The 25560-nt window shown below is 35.4% G+C and overlaps 1 protein-coding gene across 1 annotated transcript in view; it reads right to left on the reverse strand.

Annotated features, from left to right (window-relative positions):
• Window positions 1-25560, reverse strand: part of Strump (WASH complex subunit strump) — a 292034-nt gene that overhangs the window by 132923 nt on the left and 133551 nt on the right. Inside the window, exons 14-15 of the mRNA XM_090410831.1 lie at window positions 15866-16032; window positions 3063-3138 (exon numbers count right to left, since the gene is read on the reverse strand). Of these exons, the coding sequence (XP_090266957.1) occupies window positions 3063-3138; window positions 15866-16032 (243 nt within the window). The remainder of the gene's footprint in view (window positions 1-3062; window positions 3139-15865; window positions 16033-25560) is intronic.

Raw genomic sequence — 25560 nt, forward strand, 5'->3', positions numbered from 1 at the left:
AAATTCAAATTATCCATATCTGACTCTTGTATTTGCAAATGATAATCTAATCTCACCACAAAGTGTAAACCCTTTGCACTTATCATATAAATGGCACGCATGAACTAGCTATTATTCATTTGACCTTCAGCTTTCCATATTTAAAATTATATTATCTGATAAATTAAAGTATTCAAAATTATCCTATAATTAACTGAATTGGACCAATTAAGACGAACGCTGATGGCTATGCACTCTTAAAACTTGCATACATCAATAAAAATACAATCATACACTCAAGCCGACATGAATTTTGCAGTGCGGCTTGCATAAGCCACATGTCAGCATGCCCAACCTAACTGGGCATTTCGTGTCATGCCACCGAGATTCAAATACTTCATAAAAAAAAATAAAAAAGGGAAAGAAATTTAAAGTAATGCACCTTACTATGAAATGCTATTATTCTAGAGTCTTTATTTGAAAGTGTGTTTTCTTTTTATTTGCATTTGTATGTTGTGAGCAAGGCATTTTATGATGATTCCTCCTCTTCTGATGACTGAAGCCTTGCATAATCTCCTGTTTAAGCTTAATCTCTTGCTTAATCTCCTTTCCAATTTAATTACCTGGTCATGTGGTAAAGATAACCAAAGTTTGCAGAAAGAACCTAATCAAATCAATACACAAGTAAAAACTAATTTACAAATTTGTTTTTCCAAACACTTTCTTTCTTATGGGGGAGGGCAAAGTAGGAAAAAACTATCATTATTATTCTTCCTGCTTCCCTTTCCCACATATAATCTTACAGCCATTCTTCAACAGCTACTGCTAAATGAAACAAGTCACTGCTTGTTTCATTTAGCAGTTTTTCAAAGTAATTACTCCATACTTCAAGGATATCTTTTTCTCCTGTTTTCATGTCACCTTTATCATCTCTAACTCCTTTTACAGCACTCTTTCCTCCATTCTTAAGCTTCTTCAACATAAATGATATTTATTTTCTATATTCTTGCCAAAGTCCTCCCATGACTTTTGTTTAGCTAGTTTTACACAGTGTTTAGCATTCTTGCATTTGTCTCTATATTCTCTAAGAGCACAAGCTGACTTATTTGCCAGGAACTTTTGATATGCTTTCTTCTTTTCCTTCACTGCCTCTTTAACTTCCTGTGTCCACCAGGGAGTTCTGATTTTTTTATCCTTGCACACAACCTCACCACATGCCTCTCTGGCAGAATCAATCAATGTTTTCTTCAGAGTTTGCCACTGAATCTCCAAGGTTTGATTCCTGTTCTCAAACTCTTTCATTTTCTTTTCAATAATCTTTCTGTATTTTAGTCTACAGTTAACATCTGAGAGCTGCTCAACTTTTATTCGCTTTAAAACTTTCTTACATGTTATTCTTTTCAATATGAAATTCAATTTTATCCTGCTCAAGACTAAATAGTGATCACTTCCAATTTCAAATCCTCTGTACACTCTGGTGTCCTGCACCAGGGAGAAAACATCATTATCAACAATAACATAGTCAATGAGACTTTTCTTATTCCTAGCCTCTTCTCTCCATGTGAATTTGTGCACATTTTTATGTTGGAACATGGTGTTAGTAATAACCAGTCCATGTCCTGAGCAGAAATCCAACAGATATTTGCCATTATTATTAGCTTTGCTCTTTTCTCCAAATTTTCCCAAAATATTTTTGTATGTCTCACAATCATTTCCTACTCTGCTATTTAGATTCCCAACAAGGACCAACTTTTCCTTTTTCATTGTGTCAGTTGCTTTTTCTAAAGCCTCAAAAAATTCCTCCACTTCTACCTTAGTAGAACCTTCTGTGGGACCATAGGCACAAATAAGTCTCATTGTCCAGTTCCCCATTCTCATATTTGCCCACATTACTCTACTTGAGACTGACTGCCATTCAAGAAGATTAGCCTCGTATTTTGTGTTGAATACTATGGCTACTCCTTCTTTTCCTTGATTGTCATTGCATTATATAACATTTTGTATTTATTGCTCAGAAAGATCTCACCAGTTTTGGTATTTTTTGTTTCAGTCACCCCTATTATGTCGATCTGGTACTTATCTAATTCCTCAGCTAGCTCCATTTCTTTGCCATTCAGGCTTCTTACGTTGATGTACTGATCTTTAACTCTGGTGATGTTGAGTTGGGGTTTGTTTTCAGATTTTTTCCAGTAGCTGACTTTTTGCTGTTCACCCTGGTTCCCTGGCAAAAACAACGGGGGCCTTTTTATCCGGGCGACGCCCCAGCCGGCATGAAATTTTGTCATGTTGTACCATCATTTTTTATTTTGGTTTAACCAATAAGAATACAATTTGGTCGGCTAAATCCCAAATTGCCAGCCCATCCTCGTTCGTTCAGTATCAAAGTAGATACCCAACAGGGTGCACCACAAGAAGGTGAGGATTGGACATTAGGTCAGAAGCCCTGGTCGGTTCTCCGCATTCCTTTAAAGGCTATGTGGAGGTCTCCTCTCAGTTATACAGCTTTGACCCTTAAGCACCCCCAATTTATTTACATAGCTGAAAAATAATTTGATTAATTTTTATAGGCATATAATTAAAATACATCTGATTAGACATTAAAGAATTATGTAAATAAAAAAATAATATATTATAAAAATTAAGTTAATTGACATATACTTAGAATAATGATCAGGGCTTGACAAATTATGCAATTAATATGTTACAATAAGTTAATAGGAATTCCATAAAGTGATCAGTGGTGCTATATAATGGTTGGAGATTTCCTTCATGGAACCATTCAAAGAAAAAAAAAAGAGTTAATAATTAATAAGAACAAGAAGAGCAATAAAGTTAAATTAATTTTATGAAAAATGTAGTTTATAAAATAATTTTTGTTACTAGAATGGCCATTTATATGATGTATATTCTTCTGTTTTCTTAAAGCTAAAAAGATTTTGTTTATAAAGTGTTTTTATTATTAAATAAAATAATAATTTTATTTAATAATTAGAAAATAAAATATTCTATTTTATCATTGTTCAGCTACTCGGCATGTACAAGTGAGTGAGCATATTTGTTGAGCCCTGATAAAACAACCTTGCCTTTAAAAAGGTAGCTCTCAGTTTAATGGCTAGAGATGGTTCCCTCTTGATCCCTTGCTGCATATATACTGTGTAGCTGCAAAAATGACAATCAAATTCCCAAATAAAGAAACTTGAATGAGTTACATTTCTAAGAATTGAATGTACATAAGCAGTTCTCAAAAACACCTCCACTATTACACAGATATTTATTGCAAATCTAACACAAAGACAATAATATTTTGTTTGATATAACAATGAATTATTAGAAACTAGTAGGAGTATTTTATTATTATTATTTCCAATATTTTATTATGTCTATTTCCATAATTAGGGTGACCCCTTGTCCTTGTTTGAGGATTTTATGAAATAGAACTTTCACAAACAGGAAAGTAAAATTTTATGTAACTTATATGTTATTTATTTATTTTTGAATAGATAAGTAACAAAAAAATTTCATATTTTTAAAATAAGTTCTTTTTGCACACATTCAAATGATCTTCATTGGTATCAGCATGATATAAAAATGTTTATATTCCTGACATTAATATCTATATGATTTTTTTCCAACATGTTTCTATTGGCAATTTGTGTATTACAAAATACAAGATCACCAATAATGACCCTTAAGCCAAGTACTATGGGAGTGGGGGATCACTAGTAATTCTGGTTACAAGAGGCCATTATGCCCAAATTTACTTGCTGAATTACAGTTCTAGGTCAAATATTAACTATCTGCCAGTTTTATTTGACAAAGAATTTCAACAGAACACAGCATGCAAAATTTGAAGTGTTTTAAATCCAATTAATCCAAGTACTAGAGTATTTTGAAAATAACAAAAGATGGCCAAAAAAAAGTATTAGTTTTTTTTCTTTTACATCTCCCAGGTGGCAGGAAAAAGACCCAGAGGAAGACCAGGATATAGGTGGATTGATACAGTAAAAACTGCCTTAGAAGACAGAAATATAAGATCTGATAATGTTGGAGTCTTGACAGATAACAGATTGGAGGAAAATTGTTGATAGCAAGTTAGTAATGATGTAAGTTCTTCAATACTATTTAGTACTAGTACTATCGTAGTATCATACTAACGTAGTACTATCATAATATCCTAACAGTTTTCCTCAAAGGAGGAAAATTGTTGATAGGATATTCCTGACATGCACCCCCTTGAGGGTACATGTCAGGAATTTGATGATGATGATCTCCACAGCCATTTCTTCAGGTTTCATTATTCGAATAATTTTGACCAATTTGGAATATACCAAATGGATTAAACCAAAGCTCAAGGGAAAAATTACTTGTCAACTGTTTTCCAAATCTGAAACACAGAGCTGTCAACTTATTATTGACTATGGACTATTACTGACTAAAACATTCATTAATACATTAGCATTTCACTCATCAGTTCTTATCATTTCAATTTTCTTAATCTTCCCTGATACAATGTTTGGAAGTTTAGCTGTTTGTTAACATATAGAGTGCATCAAGACAAATATTGCTAGTGACTCAGCTGAGTAATCCTTAAAATGTACTCCTTAAAAAAAATAACTGTAGCATCTCTAACAAGAACTTCAGAAAGCATTAAACCTGATCGACTAGAGATGAAATCGACTTTTAAGCAAATCCTACTCACATAGTCTACTAAAAAGAATTGCACATCTTTTTCAAGTCATTAGAGAAGGCAGCTCAAATAAAGAAAAGTTGATCTTTATAGGAGACAGAAACAATGGAACAGGAAATGAATATCAAACAAATAGAAATGTTTTAAGAAAATAGCAAAACTAAAAATAATGTAAGCACCTGCTAGATTTCTGTTTAGGGCATGGACCAGTCATTACTAATACTGTGTTCCAACATAAATATGTAGAAATTCACATTACTGTTGATAAAATATTTTCATGATGAAGAACACAAGTATACAGGGATTTGAAATAGGAAGTGAACACACCATTTAATGTTGTTTACTATTTTACAATATGAACGAATTTCATATTGCAAAATATGTACAAAAGTTTTAAAAAGACTCAAAGTTCAGATCTTTCAGAGGTGAACTATACACTATACAAGCATTATAAAAGAAAAAAAAAAGAAAGTTTGAAAACAAGAACCAAACACTGGAGATTCAGTGGCAAACTCTGAAGAAAACATTCACTGATTCAGTCAGAGAGATGTAGTGAGGTTGTGTGCAAGGATAGAAGAATCAGAACTCCATTCTGGACTCAGGAAGTTAAAGAGGCAGTCAAGGAAAAAGAAGAAAGAATATTGAAAGTTCCTGGCAAGTAAGTCAACTTGTGCTTTTAAGGAATACAGAAAAAAATGGCAGAAAACAAAGCACTGTGTAAAATTAGCTAAACAAAGTCATGGGAAGACTTTGGCAAGGACATTGAAAAAGCTCAGATGGAGGAAAGAGTATTGTAAAAGGAAATAAAGGAAAATAGGTAAAAGGAAAATAAAGATGATAAAGGGGACATGAAAACTGAGGATAAAGATATTCTTGATGTTTGGAGTAATTACTTTGAAAGATTGCTAAATGAAACAAGCACTGTCAACACGATGGTAGAAAGCACCCAACAGGAATACACATCCATACTTGAAGTAGAAAAAGCCATCAAAAACTTGAATTGTGGAAAGGTAGAAGGAGTAGATGATATATTCAGCCAGAAATGCTAACATAAGGAGGTATAAAAGTTTTACAGTAGCTACACTATATAATTCAGAAGTCCTAGCAAGAAGGCCAAATTGCAGATGATTGCAGTAGTGCTCGTATTGTTCCCATCTATTTAAAAAAAGAGGAACTGAATGTGAAAATTACAGAGAAATTTTTCTACTCAGTTTTCCAAATGGTCTGAGGAAATGCCAACGAGGCCTACTAGGTGGTAGATGACTTTCACTGCCCAGTGAAATACCAATCACCTTGCTTATGGTGGCTGAAGTGTGCTGCCATGTTTGATTCCTAAGGCAAGGGTTCTGGTTCTATCCATTCCCTTCCCAATCTTCAGCATGCAGTGTAAGTGATACCAAACATACTAGAGATCCAGAATCTTCCCTCATCTTCAAGGTCACACAAGTGAAGTAGTTCCTCAGGATAGCCACCAGTTAGTGTACGGGACTGAATTAGATGATATAACACATTTTAGGCAGCTTTCTGATCAGTGGGTACACAATCTTGCTGCCATCTACATTGCCAGATTGTGCCTGGAGGGAGGCTGTGTAATTGTATGCAGGGAGCACTGTCAACGTCATGTTATGGTTTGGAGACAGGATGCCACAATATGGACAAAATGTCCAAGAGTATTTTCACCCACTGCATGTTCTCCTTCTCTTTTTCTCTTCACTTTTTAAACATAAAAAAAAAAAGAGCAAACCTAAATAATTAGCTAGTGCAACAGTTAAACTAAAAAATAAAGATTGTTCAAAAATTCCTAAAAAAAAAAAAAAACTCAAAAATCTTACAAAAATGTAGAAAACTGCTGGTGTCACCAGCAGTCATCATGCCTTCTGGTCTTTTGCCTAAAGTGTTGGGCACCTTTTGTCTAACTGTGCTTCCTCTTGTTTCTCATCCTAATGGCAGCACTGCATCATCACCTAAAGACAAAGCTGACATCTTGAGGTCATTCTTCTCTTCCAACTCCTCTGCAGATGACCAAGACAAATTACCTCCTTCATTACCGAAAATACTGTATAGCATGCCTTCTGTGACCTAAAGTAGAAAGACATCAAAAGAATCTTGAAATACCTAGAAGCCAAAAAAGCAGTCAATCCTGATAGAATCCAATCTACTGTAATGAGAGATGTGCTCCTGAACTAATATACGTTCTTTATCATCTATATGTTATATTATACTCATCTAACATCCACACTATAGCATGGAAGCAAGCCCATATACAGCCAATTCCAATTCTTAAAAAAAGATGTCTATCATCAAGCTATCTGATCTCACTTTCAAATTTTCCAAAGTAATGGAAAAGGTTAGCAACAGCCAACTTCTTTGATACCTGAAGAATTGTCAACTAATTAGTGATCATTAGTATGGATCTTTGCTGATCTAGCTCCACTGGAGATTTCCTGGCCTACATTAACCACCTCTGGACTTGTGCTATGGAAAGGATTGGAGAAACCTGTGTCACTGCACTCGACACTGGTTTCTCCAAGGCATTTGATAGGGTTTGGCATCGAGGGCTTCTCAACAAATTAGCATCATATGGACTGCCGTCATCCCTTTGTAACTGGATTGCCAGTTTTCTCTCAGATTGATCACTACCTGTAATAACAGAAGGTATTATAGGTAGTGTCATTACAAGTCAGATTTTTTTTACTGTTAATGCAGGTGTCCCTCAGGACTGTCACTTCACCCACCTTCCTAATTTGTATAAACGACCTGCTCTTATTGACTGACTGCTAACCTTATTCACAATTATGCTGATAATAGCACTCTCCTCTCATTCTACTAATATGACAAGCCTTGCAGTGTTCAAACATCTCAAGTTTCAAGATCATCTACAATAAGTGCCCTGAACGTTGATCTCTGCAGTATACTTGACTGCAATGAATATAACTAGTCACCTTCAATGTTTCCAAAACAAAGTTTTGCTTGTTTTCTCACAAAAAATGCCTCAGATCTTCTCTGCTTACATTTGATAATACTCAGCTCAACAGGCAAGACCAGATCTCTCTCTCCCTCCCTGGACTGACTCTTAATCCAAACCTTTCCTGGCATAATAATATTACACTTCTATAGCATCCTCAATTTCCATAAAACTTAGCATTTTTTTTTCACTCAAGACACTACTTCTCTTCTGGCTAGTTACTTACTACATATATATCCCAAATCTGGCCAATCTTGAAATATGGCTCACATGTTTGGGGTATATCTAAGACATCCTCCCAATTTTTTCACATGCTGTTCAGAAAAAGGCAGTTCAGTTGAATGATGCCTCTTACAGATTCTCTTCAGCCACTGTCTGCATTGTGTCTCTTCTACCGACATTTCCACGGCCATTGTTCAGCAGAACTGGCATCTGCCTTATATTTCTGACAGATCTACAGAACTCAAGAAACAGTAGCTCAACATCCCTTTACAGTGGAAGTGCATATTCACCAAACCTGTAACTCCCAGTCTTCTTTCATTCCATCTAGCTCAGTTATGTGGAACAGTCTCCCCATGCAGTATTTCTAAAGAACTACAAACTTCAAATGCTTAAGAAGAATATCAACCAATTACTCTACTCCTGATACCTGTCCACACAACATTTATTTGCTATAGGCCCTGCTGCCTCTTGTGTGTGTGGGAGTTAAAAATAATAATAATAATAAATAAATAAAAAGTAGGGCTAAGAAAAATTGTGGAAGAGAAACTTGAAGGATAAGCTATCTATCCCAATGGCTTTAACAGGCCTTTAAGGCCCACAACCTTCCAAGCATGCTTGGATTGCGTAACCGAAATACGAGGATAGAATGGTCACTCCTATGCCTCAAGGTATTCTTGGCTGTATCCCTGTGTGTTCACGGGGCCGGTTTGCCTGCTTGCGGGATGAAAAACACCAGATAAACTGGCGGAAAAACCCTACTGCCCGTGCCCAAGACTGGCTAACTTGGTATGGCTGAGGAAGATCCTTCAGCTCCTCACATCTCCGACGGGAATCGAACCTAGGACACTCCTTCCCCAGGCATATGGTTGCGAAGCGCAAAGCCACTAGGCTAACCGCGTGGACGAAGGATAAGCTTAGTTCAGTCCAAATAGCAGTTATCAAGATTACATTTTAAGACACACAGATGAGAAATCACAGGATTACAACAAGGACATCTAAGTGTTGAAAATATGGAAAAGAATATGACAAGGTACCAAGAGAAAAGCTGTTTAAAATGCTACAATTATATAGTGAAAATAAGACATTGTATAGAGCGTTACAATCTTTAAGTTGTAAATCATCAGGAAGAATTAAAGGAGATGTAGGAAGACAGTTTGATGAAAATCATGTGTAAGACAAGGGTGCACTCTATCTCTACTATTATCATCTATATGGATAATATTATGAAGAAAAAGTAGCATTACACCACACAGTTGGAGATGTTTATTTCTGATCTTTACTACATGCAGATGGTGTTATACTCTGAAATAAATCATACAAGTCTTCAGGATTCCTTAAATTAAATAACTGCTATAACATTTTTGGAATAAAAAATCATCAATAAAAAAGAAAGACTATGAAAATAGCTAGATATATGAAAAATATCAACTGCAACCTGAATGGAGAACCTATAAAATAAGTAAAAGATTTCGGTTATTTTATGTACAATTTTTAGTTAAGATGGCAAATTAAATGTGGAAATAGACAACAGAATAAGTACAGCTAGTATGGTGGGGAAGGAACCAGCTGAATAAATTATATGGAATAATTGAGAAAGCCAAAACACTAAACTAGATGTAATACAAGACAATGTTCAAATCAATTTTAACTTAAGGATCTGAAAGCTGGATTAGAAAGAAAACTACTTAGCAAAGACAAGAGAATAAAGATATGAAAATTCTAAGAAAAGTTAGAAAAATGAACAGATGGCATCAATTACAGCAACATGTAAAAAATGCAAATATTAGGAAGAAACTTGGCATTGTTAGCATTTAAGGGATGTGTAAGCAGGACTCATCTAAGGGGATATGGTTACTTAAACAGAATGGGAAAGGTTAGCAAAGAATATTAAAGATAGAAGTAAAAAGAGCAAGATCTAGGTGCATTGACATGGAAGTGCATTAGAAAGATGAAATATTCTGGCAAATAACAGACTAATCTGGAGAAAAACTGTTGATATAAAGTGAGTAATAATTTAAATTTAATCATGTAATGCTGTTACAGTATTCTGCATACCCCTTCAGGATATATATATACCAGGAATACTATAGTGATTATATTGCTGATAGTATTAGAGGTGAGCTATGGGTTAAGATTATCTTGGGAAACCTGCTCTGTGACTAAATGTGATGTTTAGTCACTAGAATGTTTAGATCCCTTCCCTGCAAGCCTCTAATGGTTGTGATCTCACAGTTGCAATGAAAAAAGTAGTACTACTTACATAAATGTTTTCACAAATATCCATGCTAAAACGAGATTCCAACTTGCACCCATATGGAATACCATACCATTCTCCAACCAACCAAGTTTATTATTAGTAGCAAGAGGGTGCAGAATCCATTACTAATTTAAACCTATCTATGATAGACAGATTGCAGCTAAAAGAAGTGAAGAACAGAAGCTACAGCACTCTCTCATAACAAACAGGAGTATGTGCTTGTGTTTTAGTCATCTAAAACATAGGTACATTGTCCCTGTGTTTTAGATCAAGCATTTTCAGTAGTTTGTTATAAGTTATATGGACTATTATACAATTTAAATCTGATCTTTTTTCAGTGAACAATGCTGGCTTTAGTATGTTATTTAATTTTCCATTTTCTTTGGAGAATGTACTTATTTTGTTAGTTTGTCCAAACTTTCATGGGTGGAAGCCATATTATATATATATATATATATGCACATCACGGCGCTTGGCTGCACAAAGGAAGACTTGGTTTCGGCGACTAGAGGAAATTTTTCTAAGCCTTTTTTCGAATGGTTCCCGAGTTAGTTGATCTCTGGCACGGGCAAGCGGGTTTTTCCTCCCAGAAACTCGGCTTTTTCATCCCGTAAACTCAAGAAAATCGACCGTAGAACCCACATTATTTCAGTTTTCTTCAGGGCTTGCCATTGAATCTCTAAGGTTTGGTTCCTGTTCTCAAACTCTTTCATTTTTTTTTTTGAATGATGTTTATGTATTTTAGTCTACAGTTCCCATCTGAGCAATGCTCAACTGTTATTCTCTTTAAAACTTTCTTACGTATTTCTTAAAAACTTTGTTACAAAGAAGAAAACTTTCTTCTTTTCAATATGTAGTTAAATTTTATCCTGCTCAAGTCTAAATGGTGATCACTTCCAATTTCAAATCCTCTGTACACTCTAATGTCCTGCACCAGGGAGAACACATCACTATCAACAATAACATAGTCAGTGAGACTTTTCTTCTTCTCTCCACGTGAATTTGTGCACATTTTTATGTTGGAACATTGTGTTAGTAATAACCAGTTTATGTCCTGAGCAGAAATCCAACAGGTATTTGCCATTATTATTTGCTTTGCTCTTTTCTCCAAATTTTTCTAAAATATTTTTGTATTTCTGACAATCATTTCCTACTCAGCTATTTAGATCCCCAACAAGAAGCAACTTTTCATTTTTCATTGTGCCAGTTGCTTTCTCTAAAGCCTCAAAAAATTTCCTCCACTTCTTCCTTAGTAGAACCTTCTGTGGGACCATAGGCAAATAAGTCTCATTGTCCAATTCCCCATTCTGATATTTGCCCACATGACTCTACTTGAAATTGCCTGCCATTCAAGAAGATTAGCCTCGCATTTTGTGTTGAACACTATGGCTAATATATGGAGGTCTCCTCTCAGTTATACAGCTTTGACCCTTAAGCACCCCCCCCTCTGTTATTCATTATCTATATGGATCACATTATGAAGGAAAGTGGTATTAAACCTGATATCAAAATTGGAGATGTTATTGTCAGCTCTTTGCTTTATGAGGATGATGTTATATTTCTAAATAAATCCACTACAAGTCTGCAAAATTCCCTGACTAAATTGAATAACTGTTGTAATAGATATGGTATGAAGGTCAGCATTAAAAAGACAATGAAAACAGGCAGAAGCATTGAAAATATCAACTGCAATATGAATGGAGAACCTATAGAACAAGTAAAACATTTCAACTATTTAGGCGTGATTTTTAGTGAAGATGGTAAATTAAATATGGAAATAGACAACAGCATAAATAAAGCTGGTATGGTAGGAAGTCAACTGAATAAATTTATATGGAAAAGAGAGAAATTAGTCAAAACATTAAATTAGCTGTATACAAGACAGTGTTCAAACCAATTTAACTTACTAATTTGAGAGCTGGGTTAGAAGTAAAACACTTGACCAAAGACTAGAGACTGCAGATATGAAAGTCTTGTAGCTTCCAGATGATTAGGGGAGTGAACAGATGGCATCAATGGCAATATCATATTAAAAATGAGGATATTAGGACAGAACTTGACATTATTAGCATCCAGAAATGTGTTAGCAGAGCTAATCTCAGGTTATTTAAAAGTATAACATGGTCACTTAAACAATATGGGAGAGGAAAATTAGCAAAACAAGTGTTCTCTGCTAGGTTGGCAGGTAAAAGACCCAGAGAAGGACACAGATATAGGTGGATTGATACGATAAAAAGTGCCTTAGAAGAAAGAAAGATAAGATCTGATAATGTTGGAGTTTTGACAGGTAACAGATTGAACTGTAAGAAAATTGTAGATACTAAGTTAGTAATGATATGTAATCCTTTCTTTTAGGGTTACACGGTGATCAGCATTCATTTTAAAATTTTATGGAATTTACAACCGTGTTAAAAAACTTTTTTTAAAATTTTTTTTTATTATCCCGACATTTCGATCTTCACATCAAGATCATCATCTGGAGCGTACATAAATATACAGGACAAGCTGAGTTACATCAATAACTGTAAGCTAGAGAAACAATGATTTGATCACATGTTATTCCTCCCCTCTAAAACCCAAAGTCTGGCTTAGATACGTTGACAATGTTTTTGCGATCTGGTCCCATGGCCACCAGACATTAGACACATTCCTTAGCCACCTAAACAAACAACACAAATGCATACAGCTCACAATTGAAATTGAAAAACGCAACACACTTCCGTTTCTAGATACACTTGTCACACGTCTTCCCTCGGGCAATCTTTCCTTCACTGTTTATTTACCAAAAACCGACACATACAGGACAATATATACACATGAACTCCTATCACCATCCAACACAAAAACTAGGTGTCATCGACATGCTAAAAAACTCAGTGAGAGCAAAGTTTACACCTGAAAATATCTTCAGGCTGAATATAGTGTTGTACTATCTTACCTGGGTAAATAGTACAACACCAGGCAACTCGTAGCAAAGGTGGAGCAACCACCAATCCCACATAAGGGATTGGCCACTACCCAGACTAGTTTTGACCTTTATTGAGGTCTCTTCAGTGGGAGCTAGGCCCAGTTGGAGATACCAGGCAGAAGCAGTAGCAAGGTCATCTTTACCTATAGGAGTTGCCAAAAGGTTTGCCACCTTTTTTTTTTTTTATTAAATTACTCTGGATTTAGAGAAAGATGTTGAAAGTTTATTTTTCACTAGGTTAGACTATAATTAATTTAGTTTAATCCTTTATCCCAGTGTTAAACTATCCAAGTGTCAAACAAAGGATTAAACTAAATTTATTATAGTCTAACCTAGTGAAAAATAAACTTTCAATGCTAAAAAACAGAGCTTAGACGATCTGTTCCAGTTAACAGGCACTGAAAGACGAATTTAAAATTATCAGTAATAACTTACAAAAAAAACGGATACAGCCAAAACACTATTAACAAAATTCTCTACAAAACCACAATAAAAAAACAAAGACAAACCAGACTACAGTAAAACTATAACCATTCCCTACATTAAAGGAATATCGGACAAAATAAACAGAGTACTACAAAAGTACAACCTCAAAGCCACCTTTAAACCTCCTGCAAAATTAAAAAGCTTACTCAACTCATCCAAAGACCCACTCCCTCCACTAGCCTGCCCTGGAGTATACCAGATTTATTGTACTTGCAACATACCATATATAGGAGAAACAGGACGCACATTTCCTATTAGACAAAAAGAACATAAACGACACATAAAATATAATAATTATGGTGAAGCTGGCCTTTCTGATCATGCCCTGAGTACCTTACACAGAATTGACTGAAAAACCACCAGCTGTCTACATCACGCTAAAATATAGTATGAACGGAAATTCAAGGAAGCCTGTGAGATTATTATCAACCACCCCAATCTGAACAACAATGATGGTCTAAAAATCCCAAACATATGGAAGGTATATATTCGACCTTCCTCACCAAGAACAACTATAAACAGGACTGTAGAAAATCCAGTATTGTAAATCAAAAATAAGAATTGTAATACTAAAAATAGGACACCAATTGTTTCTGAAAGAAAACCATTCTAAAAGATTGTTTATTCCTGTCATTGTAAAATAGAATTTAGCTTGATGTAATTTTTTTTTTTCCACCAGAGGTCACGCCAGTAGAATAACGTGATCATATTTATGTACGCTCCAGATGATGATCTTGATGTGAAGATCGAAATGTCGGGATAATAAAAGTTTTTTTTAACACAGTTGTAAATTCCATAAAATTTTAAAATGAATAATGATATGTAAATTTTTCATGTAGTACTATAATATACTGAACACATTTTGAGGGTATACATGTCAGGAATTTGATGATGATGATGAAACGATGCTTCACTTTTTTTCCACTACTACTTCAGTAAACTGTCCTCTGTCAATCATTCCTTGACTTATGAAGGGATTCTGTTCTGATGATCGAGTTGCAACTTGAAAAGCTTGTAAGTCAAAAATCACTGTATGAACTAGCATATGTTAACATTAGCATGCATGATTCCTAAAATGTGTAGGTCTTTTTGTTAGTTTTTTTTTTTTAAACTAATTTTACTATATGTTGATAGTGAAATAATACAACTGCAACTTGCATCATTTTGAGTATTTTGCTAAATCTCTCCATGTTGGGGTACATTTCTTCAAAGAACCAAACTGCCATATTAACAGAGGCCTCTGCCAATTTTTTCGCTGTAAACGTTTTTTGGAGCTTAACTTCTTTTTTTTTTTTTTTTTCTTTCTCTTTTCTTGATCTGCAGCTTTTAGCATTCTAGCTCCATATCTTCATCTGAGGAATTTTAATTTAACAGCTTCCACTAACTGCTAATTCCTCACTGCCAACCTGTAACTCAAACTTAGTAAAGCTTGTTTTGTCAAATCCTATGAAAGTATGAACATATATTTTTCAGCAGTTTCTTCTAAACATCATTCATATACTGTGCTCTAACCTCATGTTGCATCTACAATCTTTACAGAATGTAAGATATATTCCTTTCCAAAGTATCTAAAGATTTTCTCACTCTCAGTAGCAGCAAAAGACTGAATAAAAGCATTTCTTAACTAAAGAAATAAAATTCAGTGAATGTGTTAATAGAATGGCTGTTATAAGTACAAGTAACTGTAAGTAGCATGTCATAAAGTGAGAACCAACTGTATTTCTGATTCCTAAAATTTTGCTAAAATGAGAGTCAACTGTATATTTATAGCTACCCAAGATCTAAACACCTGGTTCCAAACATTGCTTTTCTTCTGAATACCTGCTTTTCATTTATAAATCTATATTTCCCTTCATTCAGTATTCCATATCTCACATGGAATACTAAACTTCCATGTTTGTGGTAGGGCCTCAAAACATGGTTGAACATACTTAGCCTCTGTTCAAAGAAGAGCAGCCAGACTAATGATGTCTTCTATAGGGATTTATTGCCCTCTTATAGCCATTCAGCTGTACACAGCTGTACAATTAATTTTGTACCTATTCTGTGAGAGGAAAAAGGTGGCGTTATTAACAACTCTTCAAAGAATGAAAATTAACATAACCGAGGATGCAATTTAGATAGTATACTGCTGAAGCGTAACTGAAATGTTTGGCTTTTTTTTTAAAAAAAAAAATTTCCACGAGATCTATTTTTTGGTTTTGCTTATTATGAGGTAATAAAGAAATATCATTAAGCTCTGAATTATATTATGCATAAAATGTTCACCAACTCCAGTAATTTTAACTTTTTTGAAATTACCTATCAATAATTTCCCATGCATAGGAAAGATCTGCAACTATCTGTAAGGTAATGAGTACTTCCTCTTTGATATTGATTGTGCGCAACATCTGATACAAGAATTTCCTTGTATCTGTTAAAAACTGTCGAACTTGTAAGTTACTTTCTAGCTGGTGAAACTGCTGAACCTATATGTTAAATATTGAAACAGAAAGTGACTGAAAAAAATATTTTTAAAATATATTTGAAAATTTCATCAAAATAAAATTGCTAAGGAATTTTTTTATTCTTTTTATTTTTTAATTTTCTAGGTGCAACAACCACTTACAGCAGTCAAGTACTTCCATCCTTGTTTTAATTCAAAGCCATGCAGTAATATAGATATTCACTACAGGAACAAAAGTATTTTGAGTAGGAAGTGACAAATAGAACAGCATTTCATAAGCTAGTTGATTATACTATGAGTTGGATCTGGGATACTAATGGCTGCTGATGCACAACATACAGCTTCTCCCATTTAAGCCTACTTTACCTTCGTGTGTTATGATTTGTTTCTATAAACGTGACTGGCAAACTGGTAAGTCTTCCTACTATAAAATAATACTTTTCTTACTTTTCTCAACTAAAAGACATAAGATAGTTTCAGCTGGAGACAAGAAAGATAATCTAAGTGGCAGATGATTATGTCTTGGTGAAACACCTGTACCTTACTTACTAGAGTCCTGACGTGGCTGTTTCAATTTTTAGTTTCTAGGCAGGGTTAACCGGTTTCTGCCCACTAGCCTCTATTTTTACATGCAATATACACACAGCATCCTTCAAGGGTATATATCACCACACTTGAGAAGCTGCAAAGACTACAGCAAATTAATGCAGTGTGCAGACAGGGATCAAAATAAAAGTAATCTGCTAATATTCTTTTGATATACCAAACACAATATATTAACTCTAAATATGGTAAGCTCAATTGTTAGACAATATATAAGATCAAACCTAATCGTGACCTCATCAGAAGGCTTCTCAACTAGCTAACAAATAATCCTGCTTCCAGAAGTTCAGTCCAGATCTCTCAATTTATATCCAAACTCACGTGCTTTCTTGGGCAGAAGAGTGAATGCTTGTTTTGCAGATTTTAAGGAGCTATACAACTACTAGACAGTATGCAACTATAATTTAATATAATTAAATTATAGGGCAGACTGATTGATTTCAATCATGCAGTCTGCCCTTTGTGCAACAAACGAGCAATATTACCAAAATGCACATCATGAAGTTACTTCAAAATGCACAATACTGAAGAGAAAGAAAATACTAAATTAAATGGATGCAAAACTAAACACATAACTCAGAATGATAGCCATATATTTGCATACTTTCACTCTTCATGATGTTGTGACCACAGTATATGAGTAAAGCCATCTCACTAGACAATGACAAAAAGCACATATACATATGTCAAGTGATGTGATGCCATCACGTGATAGGCAATTACCTTGAAATGACTTAGTGCAACTGAACACTGCTGACTTTTACTGAATAAAAGATGTTTTATTTTCCTTAATGCTGTCTAAGAAAAGAAAACATCTTTTCTTAAGTTTTATGAGACACCTGTGACATAAAAAAAATATATAAATAAACAGATACAAGAAAATTTATTATTAAAGTATATAACTAAATATTTTGATCTGAAACCTACAAATCATTTTCCAGTGTAAATGGCAAACAAGAACTGTATAGTACAGCAGACTTAAAATGGATACATATATATACAAAAACATAATTATTCATAATCAATAAGGATCAACTTTCCCAAATTTTTGGTAATGAAATGCTGTCATTTCAATTTAAGCTGGGGCAATGTGGCAGCACTTCAGAACTATTTTCAGTAGAACTAAGGTAACTGCAACAGGAAAATAATTGATGGCTGGCTTTTATCTACTTTCTTTGGGACTGGCTGGATATAAGCTTCTTTCCATGCTTTGGTGTAGAGACCAGATGAGTATGAATGACACAGAATGAGTGTTACTTCAGGAGCACAAGTGTTAAGCACAACTGGCAGAATATTAACAGGACCAGAAGACTTCTGGAAGAGCAAATCATACAACAAACAGAAGACACTCCTATAGACTTCTCTCAGTGTCAACCTCTCAACTCATTCACTGAATTTGCAACCTATGATGAGATTTAGGTATCAATGTAATGCAGTCCTTTTTTAACTATCTTACTGTCGCTGATTTATTTTTATGTTACAGTGTTAACAATGAAAGAAAATTTAGTTACGTAATCAATATTTGGCTTAAGTGGTAGACAAAATAAACAAAATAAAGATTATTTTTTGACCTTTATTGATGTTATGCAAGAATCAGCTGTAATATGTAGTGGTAGGCAGCATATATGCCTAACACACACACCAACCCAATGGTAGCATTCTTTAAACAACATCTCATGTTTGAATTTAGTCAATCAGTACCAAAAACTCAAATTTAGACATTGACTGTAATAAAATTAAGTACTTAATTGTTAGATTCAATTCATCTGTCTTGCATGATAAAAACATTTCAAGAAGAAACCTTGTTACTAGACCAACTATATTTCTGGTTCAAAACCCTTGCTGGAGGTTTCCTTACCCTAGGTAGAATTCCAATTCAGATCCTTGAAAGGACACAGCATCCTTCTGACTGTACTAAAGAAATGTGCAGATTAACATTAATGATCTATGTATCTACCACACACACAGCTCATCATACCATGACTTACATACATTCACAATCTTACATACATACTTAAATACATTCACTGTCTCTACACTTTCAGGCAATGCATTCCAACCACCTACCACTCTCCATGAAAAAAATACCTATTCCTCACCCCTTGCTCACACGATCCTTATACAACTACAAGGGAAAGCCAATTGTTATCTCCCCCATTCTATGAAAATCTCATTCACATTGATCTAGTAATAACCCCTTGCCAACTTATACGTCTTGATCATATCTCCCTTCCTTCTATCCACTACACTCTGCCTACTGCATTCTCTCAATCTTCATACTCAACATTCTAGAGACCAGAAACCTTAGTCAATTGTCTCTGAAATTTTCCAACATCTCTTCATCATTTTGAAAACCACGTGACCAAACTGTGCACAGCAATCCATATGTAGTCTGTTCGTAACCTTATACAATGGAATCATAACATCCTTACTTTTACATGTCTGTGCCTTCAAACATCACTGCCATAATCCACTGTGCTGCCCTTACAATTTTAGTAAAATTGACCCCAAAATTTCATGTCCCTATTACTATTATTACGGGCGACTCCAGGGGGTCCTTTGACTCATCGAAGGAGGCCCTAAACATCATGTCCACACAACTATATGACATTCTCACAGTATCTATCATACTTTGCCTTGAACTCACTCACCGTCATAGCACCCACAACAGACTCTGGCAGCTTATTCTACTCATTTACCACTCTAAAAGTAAAGAACCCAACTCTAACACCTCTGTTAACCACACTCTTGCCCAGCTTCCATAGGTGTCCCCTAGTTCTCCCACCACCAGTCCTGATCTCAAAAATATCCTCTGAATTAATCCTATAGAAACACCCTTTAGCAATTTGAATGTCTCAATCATATCTCCCCTTTTCCGCCTATCAACTAATTTCTGCAACCCAAAAATCTTCAACCTGTTTTCGTATGGTTCATTCCATAGACCTGCTATCATCTTAGTCACTCGCCTCTGGATCCTTTCCACCTCCTCCCCATCAAGAAGGAACCGAGGTGACCAAATCTGGGCACAGTAATCGAGATAAGGTCTTCTCAAGGCTCGGTACAGAGGTATAATAACTTGCGTGTCTCTGCTCGTCAAGGTATTTTTCAACAACCAAGTGAGTTGATGAGCTGATTTAGCTACTTTTGCAATGTGCCCCCTAAACTTCATCTCCCTATCCACCAACACTCCCAAGTCCCTGGCCTCATCAATTTCCTGGAGTACAGTTCCACCAATGTGGTATACTGCTGCTAATCTTTTCATCCCAAAATGCATAACTTTACATTTTGTCACATTAAATTGACATCCATTCTCCTTAGCCCAGAACTCCAATCTATCCAAGTCGTCCTGCAAGATTTTGACATCTTCTGCATTCACTATTGCCCTACCCAACTTTGCATCATCAGCGAACAAATGAACTGTTCCTCTTAGATCCTTCCCTATATCGTTAATGAACAAATTAAACAGCAGTGGTCCAAGAACAGAACCCTGCGGCACACCCCTAATCACAGGCCGTCTTTTGGAATCTACTCCTGAATAAACTACTCTTTGATATCTCTCCATCAACCACCCACCTATCTATCTCACCAACCCTATATCCATTCCCATATGTTGTAGTTTACGGATTAGAATTCCATGTGGTATTGTTAATAATTGGTGGATTTTTATATAGATAAGGATATTCATAGATATCATAATATTATTAATCCTACCATAGAGATGATCTCTGTTTCTAACAATTATATTTTTTATTCCGAGTGTACCTATATGTTATTATATGCACAAGGGGCACTCAAATTGGTGCAATGATCTTAACTCTTTCTTTCAGAATCCAAATAATCATTGACTCAAAACCAAAATAAACAAATTTAATAAAACAAAAACAATATATATACACTTCAAACAAATATTACATAACTAACTACAAAATTAATTGGATCCAAGGCCTTTTGAAAATAAACTTACACTTAAGACTAGGCTAAACACTTTGTTTGCACAATCACAAAAATGTTCATAGCCAGTTTCTTTCTCTGTCAAGGCTCTTTTCTGAAGATATATGACTCTATTCTTCATTTTTACAGGATCCTTTCTCATCACTTATGTAACACACATTAATTCTTCCTGACTTAATTCTGTCTCTTTTCTTCAGTAGAAATAATAGTCAGATCTGGCGTCCTTAATACAGATGAAACTTCCTAATCAGAGTTTTCTCGAACATTCCTTTATAACGTAAATAGCAAATTCTTCTTTTATTCACTAAATGCTTATTTACAGTCTTAACTCTTCCAATAAAAAAAACTTGCAGTTCTACGATTCTCTTTTCGGAATCTACTATTAATCTTTCAATTAGTGTTTCCTTCAATATTCCGTTTAAAACGCATATAGCAAAATTTTCCTTTTATTCATCAATACTTATTCCACTTTGAAACTTAATAGTTCCACGATTCCTTTTTCGGAATATACTATTAATTTTCTTCCGATTGTCACTTAAAAAACTTAAGTTCCTTCCGAACCTAAATGTCTGCAGGCCTGTGTTCTCAATTCCTTCCAAACACTCTCCTGTTTACTCTCCCATTGCTTCGATACCGAACTTGTCAGCTGTCAATCACACATCCAAATTCTCAGTGAGCATGCGCACTCCATGAAACTGGTAAGCAAGAAATTAGGTAAAAATAATGGCTGACATGTTGTCTCCGTTAGCGACAAGAGAGAATGTCCTCATAAAACACAAAACTTAATATTTCAAACCATAATAAATTTGTTTAAAGTAACACAACTATTCAAATCTGGTAAGTACATTAAATTTTTAACTGCTTTACATATCACTTTTAACAAAACAATTTCCATAACGGGCACATCGCAAGTGCCAACAATGCGTGTTATGAAAACAAAACTAATAAACATACTAACATAAACAATGCGTAAAAATATTCAGAATTTTAATTATGATTATTTTTACAGTATCCTGTCAAATGCCTTAGCCAGGTCCAGCAGTATCACTGTAAACCCATTACCCTCATCCAGTTCAGCCGTCACCATGTTATAAAACTTGAGCAAGTTACTGAGGCGTGATCTCCCCTTCACAAAGCCATGCTGTCCCCCATACAGTATCTCATTTTCATCAATCCATTCCTGTATTTTTCCCTTGACTACTTTCTCCAAGACCTTGACAATGACTCCTGATATGCTGATCGGTCGATAATTTGCAACCGTAGTCTTGGATTCTCCTTTATGCAGTGGAACTATTTTCCCCTCTTTCCACACCTTCGGGACTAAACCAGACCCGAGACTCAGATTAAACAACATGGTCAAGGGCACTGATAATTCTTTAGCCGCTTCACGCAAGACCCGTGCCGGTATACCATCCAATCCCACAGATGTATTCACATTAAGGTTCTGTAATAAACTATTCACCTCCACTTCATTCATCACAATCTCTATCCACCATCACCCTCATATTCCACACCTCTTCAAACTCTTAAGATATCTCCAACAATTTTATACTCTACATCAGGGGTGTAGTCCTAAAAGAAATAGTGCCAGGGCTCTACCTTGGAAACAAAAATCCAGAGCACGAAGTGTGGCATTATTATTATTATTATTATTATTATTATTACTGCGACAGCTATATAGCAAAGAGATTGCCTTGTTTTCTGAAATGAAAATGACAAGCACAGCAAGCTGCTATTTTTTGACCGAAAGCTGGAAATGCATTATAAGTCTCATTATTATAATTCTTATAATTTATTATAATGAATTTAAAAATTCATTATAATAAATGGCACACCCTGGCCTGACTACACCCCTGCTCTACATTCCATCTGTGCTTCCCAAATTCTAAAACCTTACATTTTGCTATTTGAACTGGTAGCCACTCATTTGCTCATTCACCAAATCCACTTGCAACTACAACATCTGTTCTACACCTCATAGTTCTTCCCAACTTTGCATCATCTGCAAACCACTGTATATCATCATTCAAGCCCTTCCCAATATTATTTACATACAAATTAAACAGCACTGGCCTAAAACAGACCCCTGAGGCACACCACTAGTGACTTTCCTCTTCTGGGCTATCACTCCCCCCCTAGGATATCTGCTATTTAGCAATATTAGACCATCTTACTTTTTTATTCAGTGATAGCCAATTTTGAATAAATAAATAAATGAACAAACTTAAGCCTTTTCATGTAGAGCTACCCAGAATATAATGGAGCACTGAAAATTCACAAACGAGATACACCACTATGCTCAGCACAATTGTTGACAGTGTAAATATTACTAAACTTGCTAAACATTTGGCTAAATTATGAGCTCCCCCCCCCCACCACACACACACAGGAAATTCTTCCTCACTTGTAAAAAATTTTGTTCATTAAAAAGTATATTAAAAGACAATATTTTAAAAAGTTAAGACATAATGATTAGTTTTAATATTACTTCATTATTCACTGATGTACCATTAACTTAGACCCTATTTGTTAAATCCACATTTCATCACCCAAATTAACAACACATGCTAGTTACTTCACGTGGAAAGGGAATATATGTAAACTAGATGGGACAGCGATAGGTATACTTCCACTCCACCACCCACCCCAGCCAATTTCTATATAAAACACTGAGAGAACCAATCAATCAATACACCACTCTCATGCCAGTGGTTGGCTACACTATGTTGATGATGTGCTTGCTATTCAGATACATGGTCCAGACACATTAGATGCATTTTTAGTGCCTTTAAATAGTCAACAACACCCTAAAATCTACTTCACAATGGAAGAGGAATTTAATGACTGTCTGCCCTTCTTGGATACACTAGTTGCAGGGCTTTCAAATGGTTTTCGTTGCTTTTTCCATTTACAGAAAATCTACATATACTGGAAGATATCTGCACAAACAATAACATCATTATCCAGCTCAACAATATGGTATTCTAAAAATACTACCTCACAGAGCCAGAGCTACCTGTTCTGATGATAATGCTCTTACTAGTGAAAACATCTTCACCCCCACTTTTTATAGCCAATGGCTATAATCCCCAGAAAATACTAAATGTTCTGCTCAAATCCTCTTCACTGCCTATTATATGAGACCACAGCAAAACTGTTATCATCCCAAACATTCAGGGCACATCTGAAAAGATATCAGCTCTTCAACCAAACTCAAACCATATAACAAATAGACAACCTTCATCCATTCACATACGGTGCCATCTAAGAACATACTCTCTTGTTTATCACATCCAGGAGGGTGGTTCCATAAGTTTCTGGCCTGACTAACTTTTAGAGGTGATGGAAAGAAAACAACTGTGTCACTTTTCAACATAATCTCCCTTTACTTCAACACATCTTTGAATTAACATTTCTATGCCGTTGAAAAAATAGTCTGCACTTTTGTCTGCAAAATGGCCTAAAACTGCATCTATCACCTATTGTCATCTGCAAATTTTCTTCCTTTAAGGTCTTTCTTCAGTTTCAAGAAGAGATAATAGTCACCAGGTGCTAGATCTGGGCTATAGGGTGGATGTTCGATCTCCTGGAAGCCACAGCTTCTCACTGAAGCTTTTGCAACAATAGCCATATGGGCTGGAGCACTGTCATGAAGCAGGCGAACACCATGACTCAGCATTCTTCGTCTCTTCCCCTTTATGGTGTCGCACAGTTTGTGCAGGAGTGAAACATAATATTCTGTATTCATATTCATGGTGGTATTCCTTTCCTTGAAGTTAATCAAGAGAATTCCTCAGCAATCCCAAAAGATTGTTGCTATGATCTTCTTGGTGGACTAAGTGATCTTGGCTTTTCTTGACAGTGCTTCACCTGGTTTTCACCACTCCTCCCTTTTGGAAAGAGGATCAAAATAAAGGACCACAGTTTCATCCCCTAGTGACAATGGATTCCAGTACTTCCCTTGACAAAGTTCTAAAAACTTGCAGGAAAACAGGTCACACGATGCTCCTAAATTGAGAGAAGTCGGGACACCCACCTTACACTGACCATCATATGAAGCTTGTCGTAAATGATGCGAAAGACAGTTGTTACAGAAAGCCCCAACCTAGCTGAGATTTTTTTGAGCTTCAGCTGTCTGTCATTGAGCAGTTCCTCCTCAACAAGAGAAATTTTCCTCAATCATCACTTCACAGGCTGACCATCACAAGGATTATCTTCGATGCTCTCTCTCTCTCTCTCTTCCTAGACAAAACTGTTTAGCCCATTCCTTCACAGTGGAATGTGAAGGAAAAGCTTCCCCATAAACACCATCCAATTGCTATTTGGTAGCACTTGGAGAAAGCCCTTCTTTGGTGAAAAACTTTATCACAGCACACTATTCGATTTTTAACATTACAGCCACTTAGTGTGCCACGTGTTAGTCAAACGAGTACCTCCAATTAAATGAAATGGGTAGAAAGGTGAAAATGGTACACTAAGCTCCCCATAGATTGGGCAACCTCTGTCACACACAGCATTTTAAAATTGGCATGAATTTTGTATGTCAGGTGGGAAACTATTGGAAACCTCATACATGAAGTGCCACATATTTGTGATGGCTTCCTATGGACAAACAGGAATATCTGCTGACATCTGCCTCAGAAAAAAAATAAAATTAAATTAAAAAAAAAAAATACAGTCTCGACTTGCTGTAATGATGATATGGTAATATCATCATTACGGCAAGTCGAGACTCGAAGACCATTCCTTCAATACCCCTTCACACTAAATCAAATGGAGAAAAACAAGTACTACACGGAAGTCATAAGTCTGAGAGAATGTTTTTGGAATCAGCAGCAGCTTTAAAACATTCCCCAAAAACCTCAACAAGTATGGCTGCATCAATTTACCAAAATTCTGGGAGACAGCTGTTTTAAGATCAAATTTTAAACTTGTTAACTCTCTTTATCCATCAACAGATGGCACTAGTTAGGACTTTAGTTTCTTGTGTTGTCTG

This window comes from Typopeltis vanoorti, chromosome 20 (genome assembly GCF_054136105.1).
Source record: "Typopeltis vanoorti isolate ZY-2024b chromosome 20, IOZ_Tvanoo_1.0, whole genome shotgun sequence".
NCBI lineage: Eukaryota > Metazoa > Arthropoda > Arachnida > Uropygi > Thelyphonidae > Typopeltis > Typopeltis vanoorti.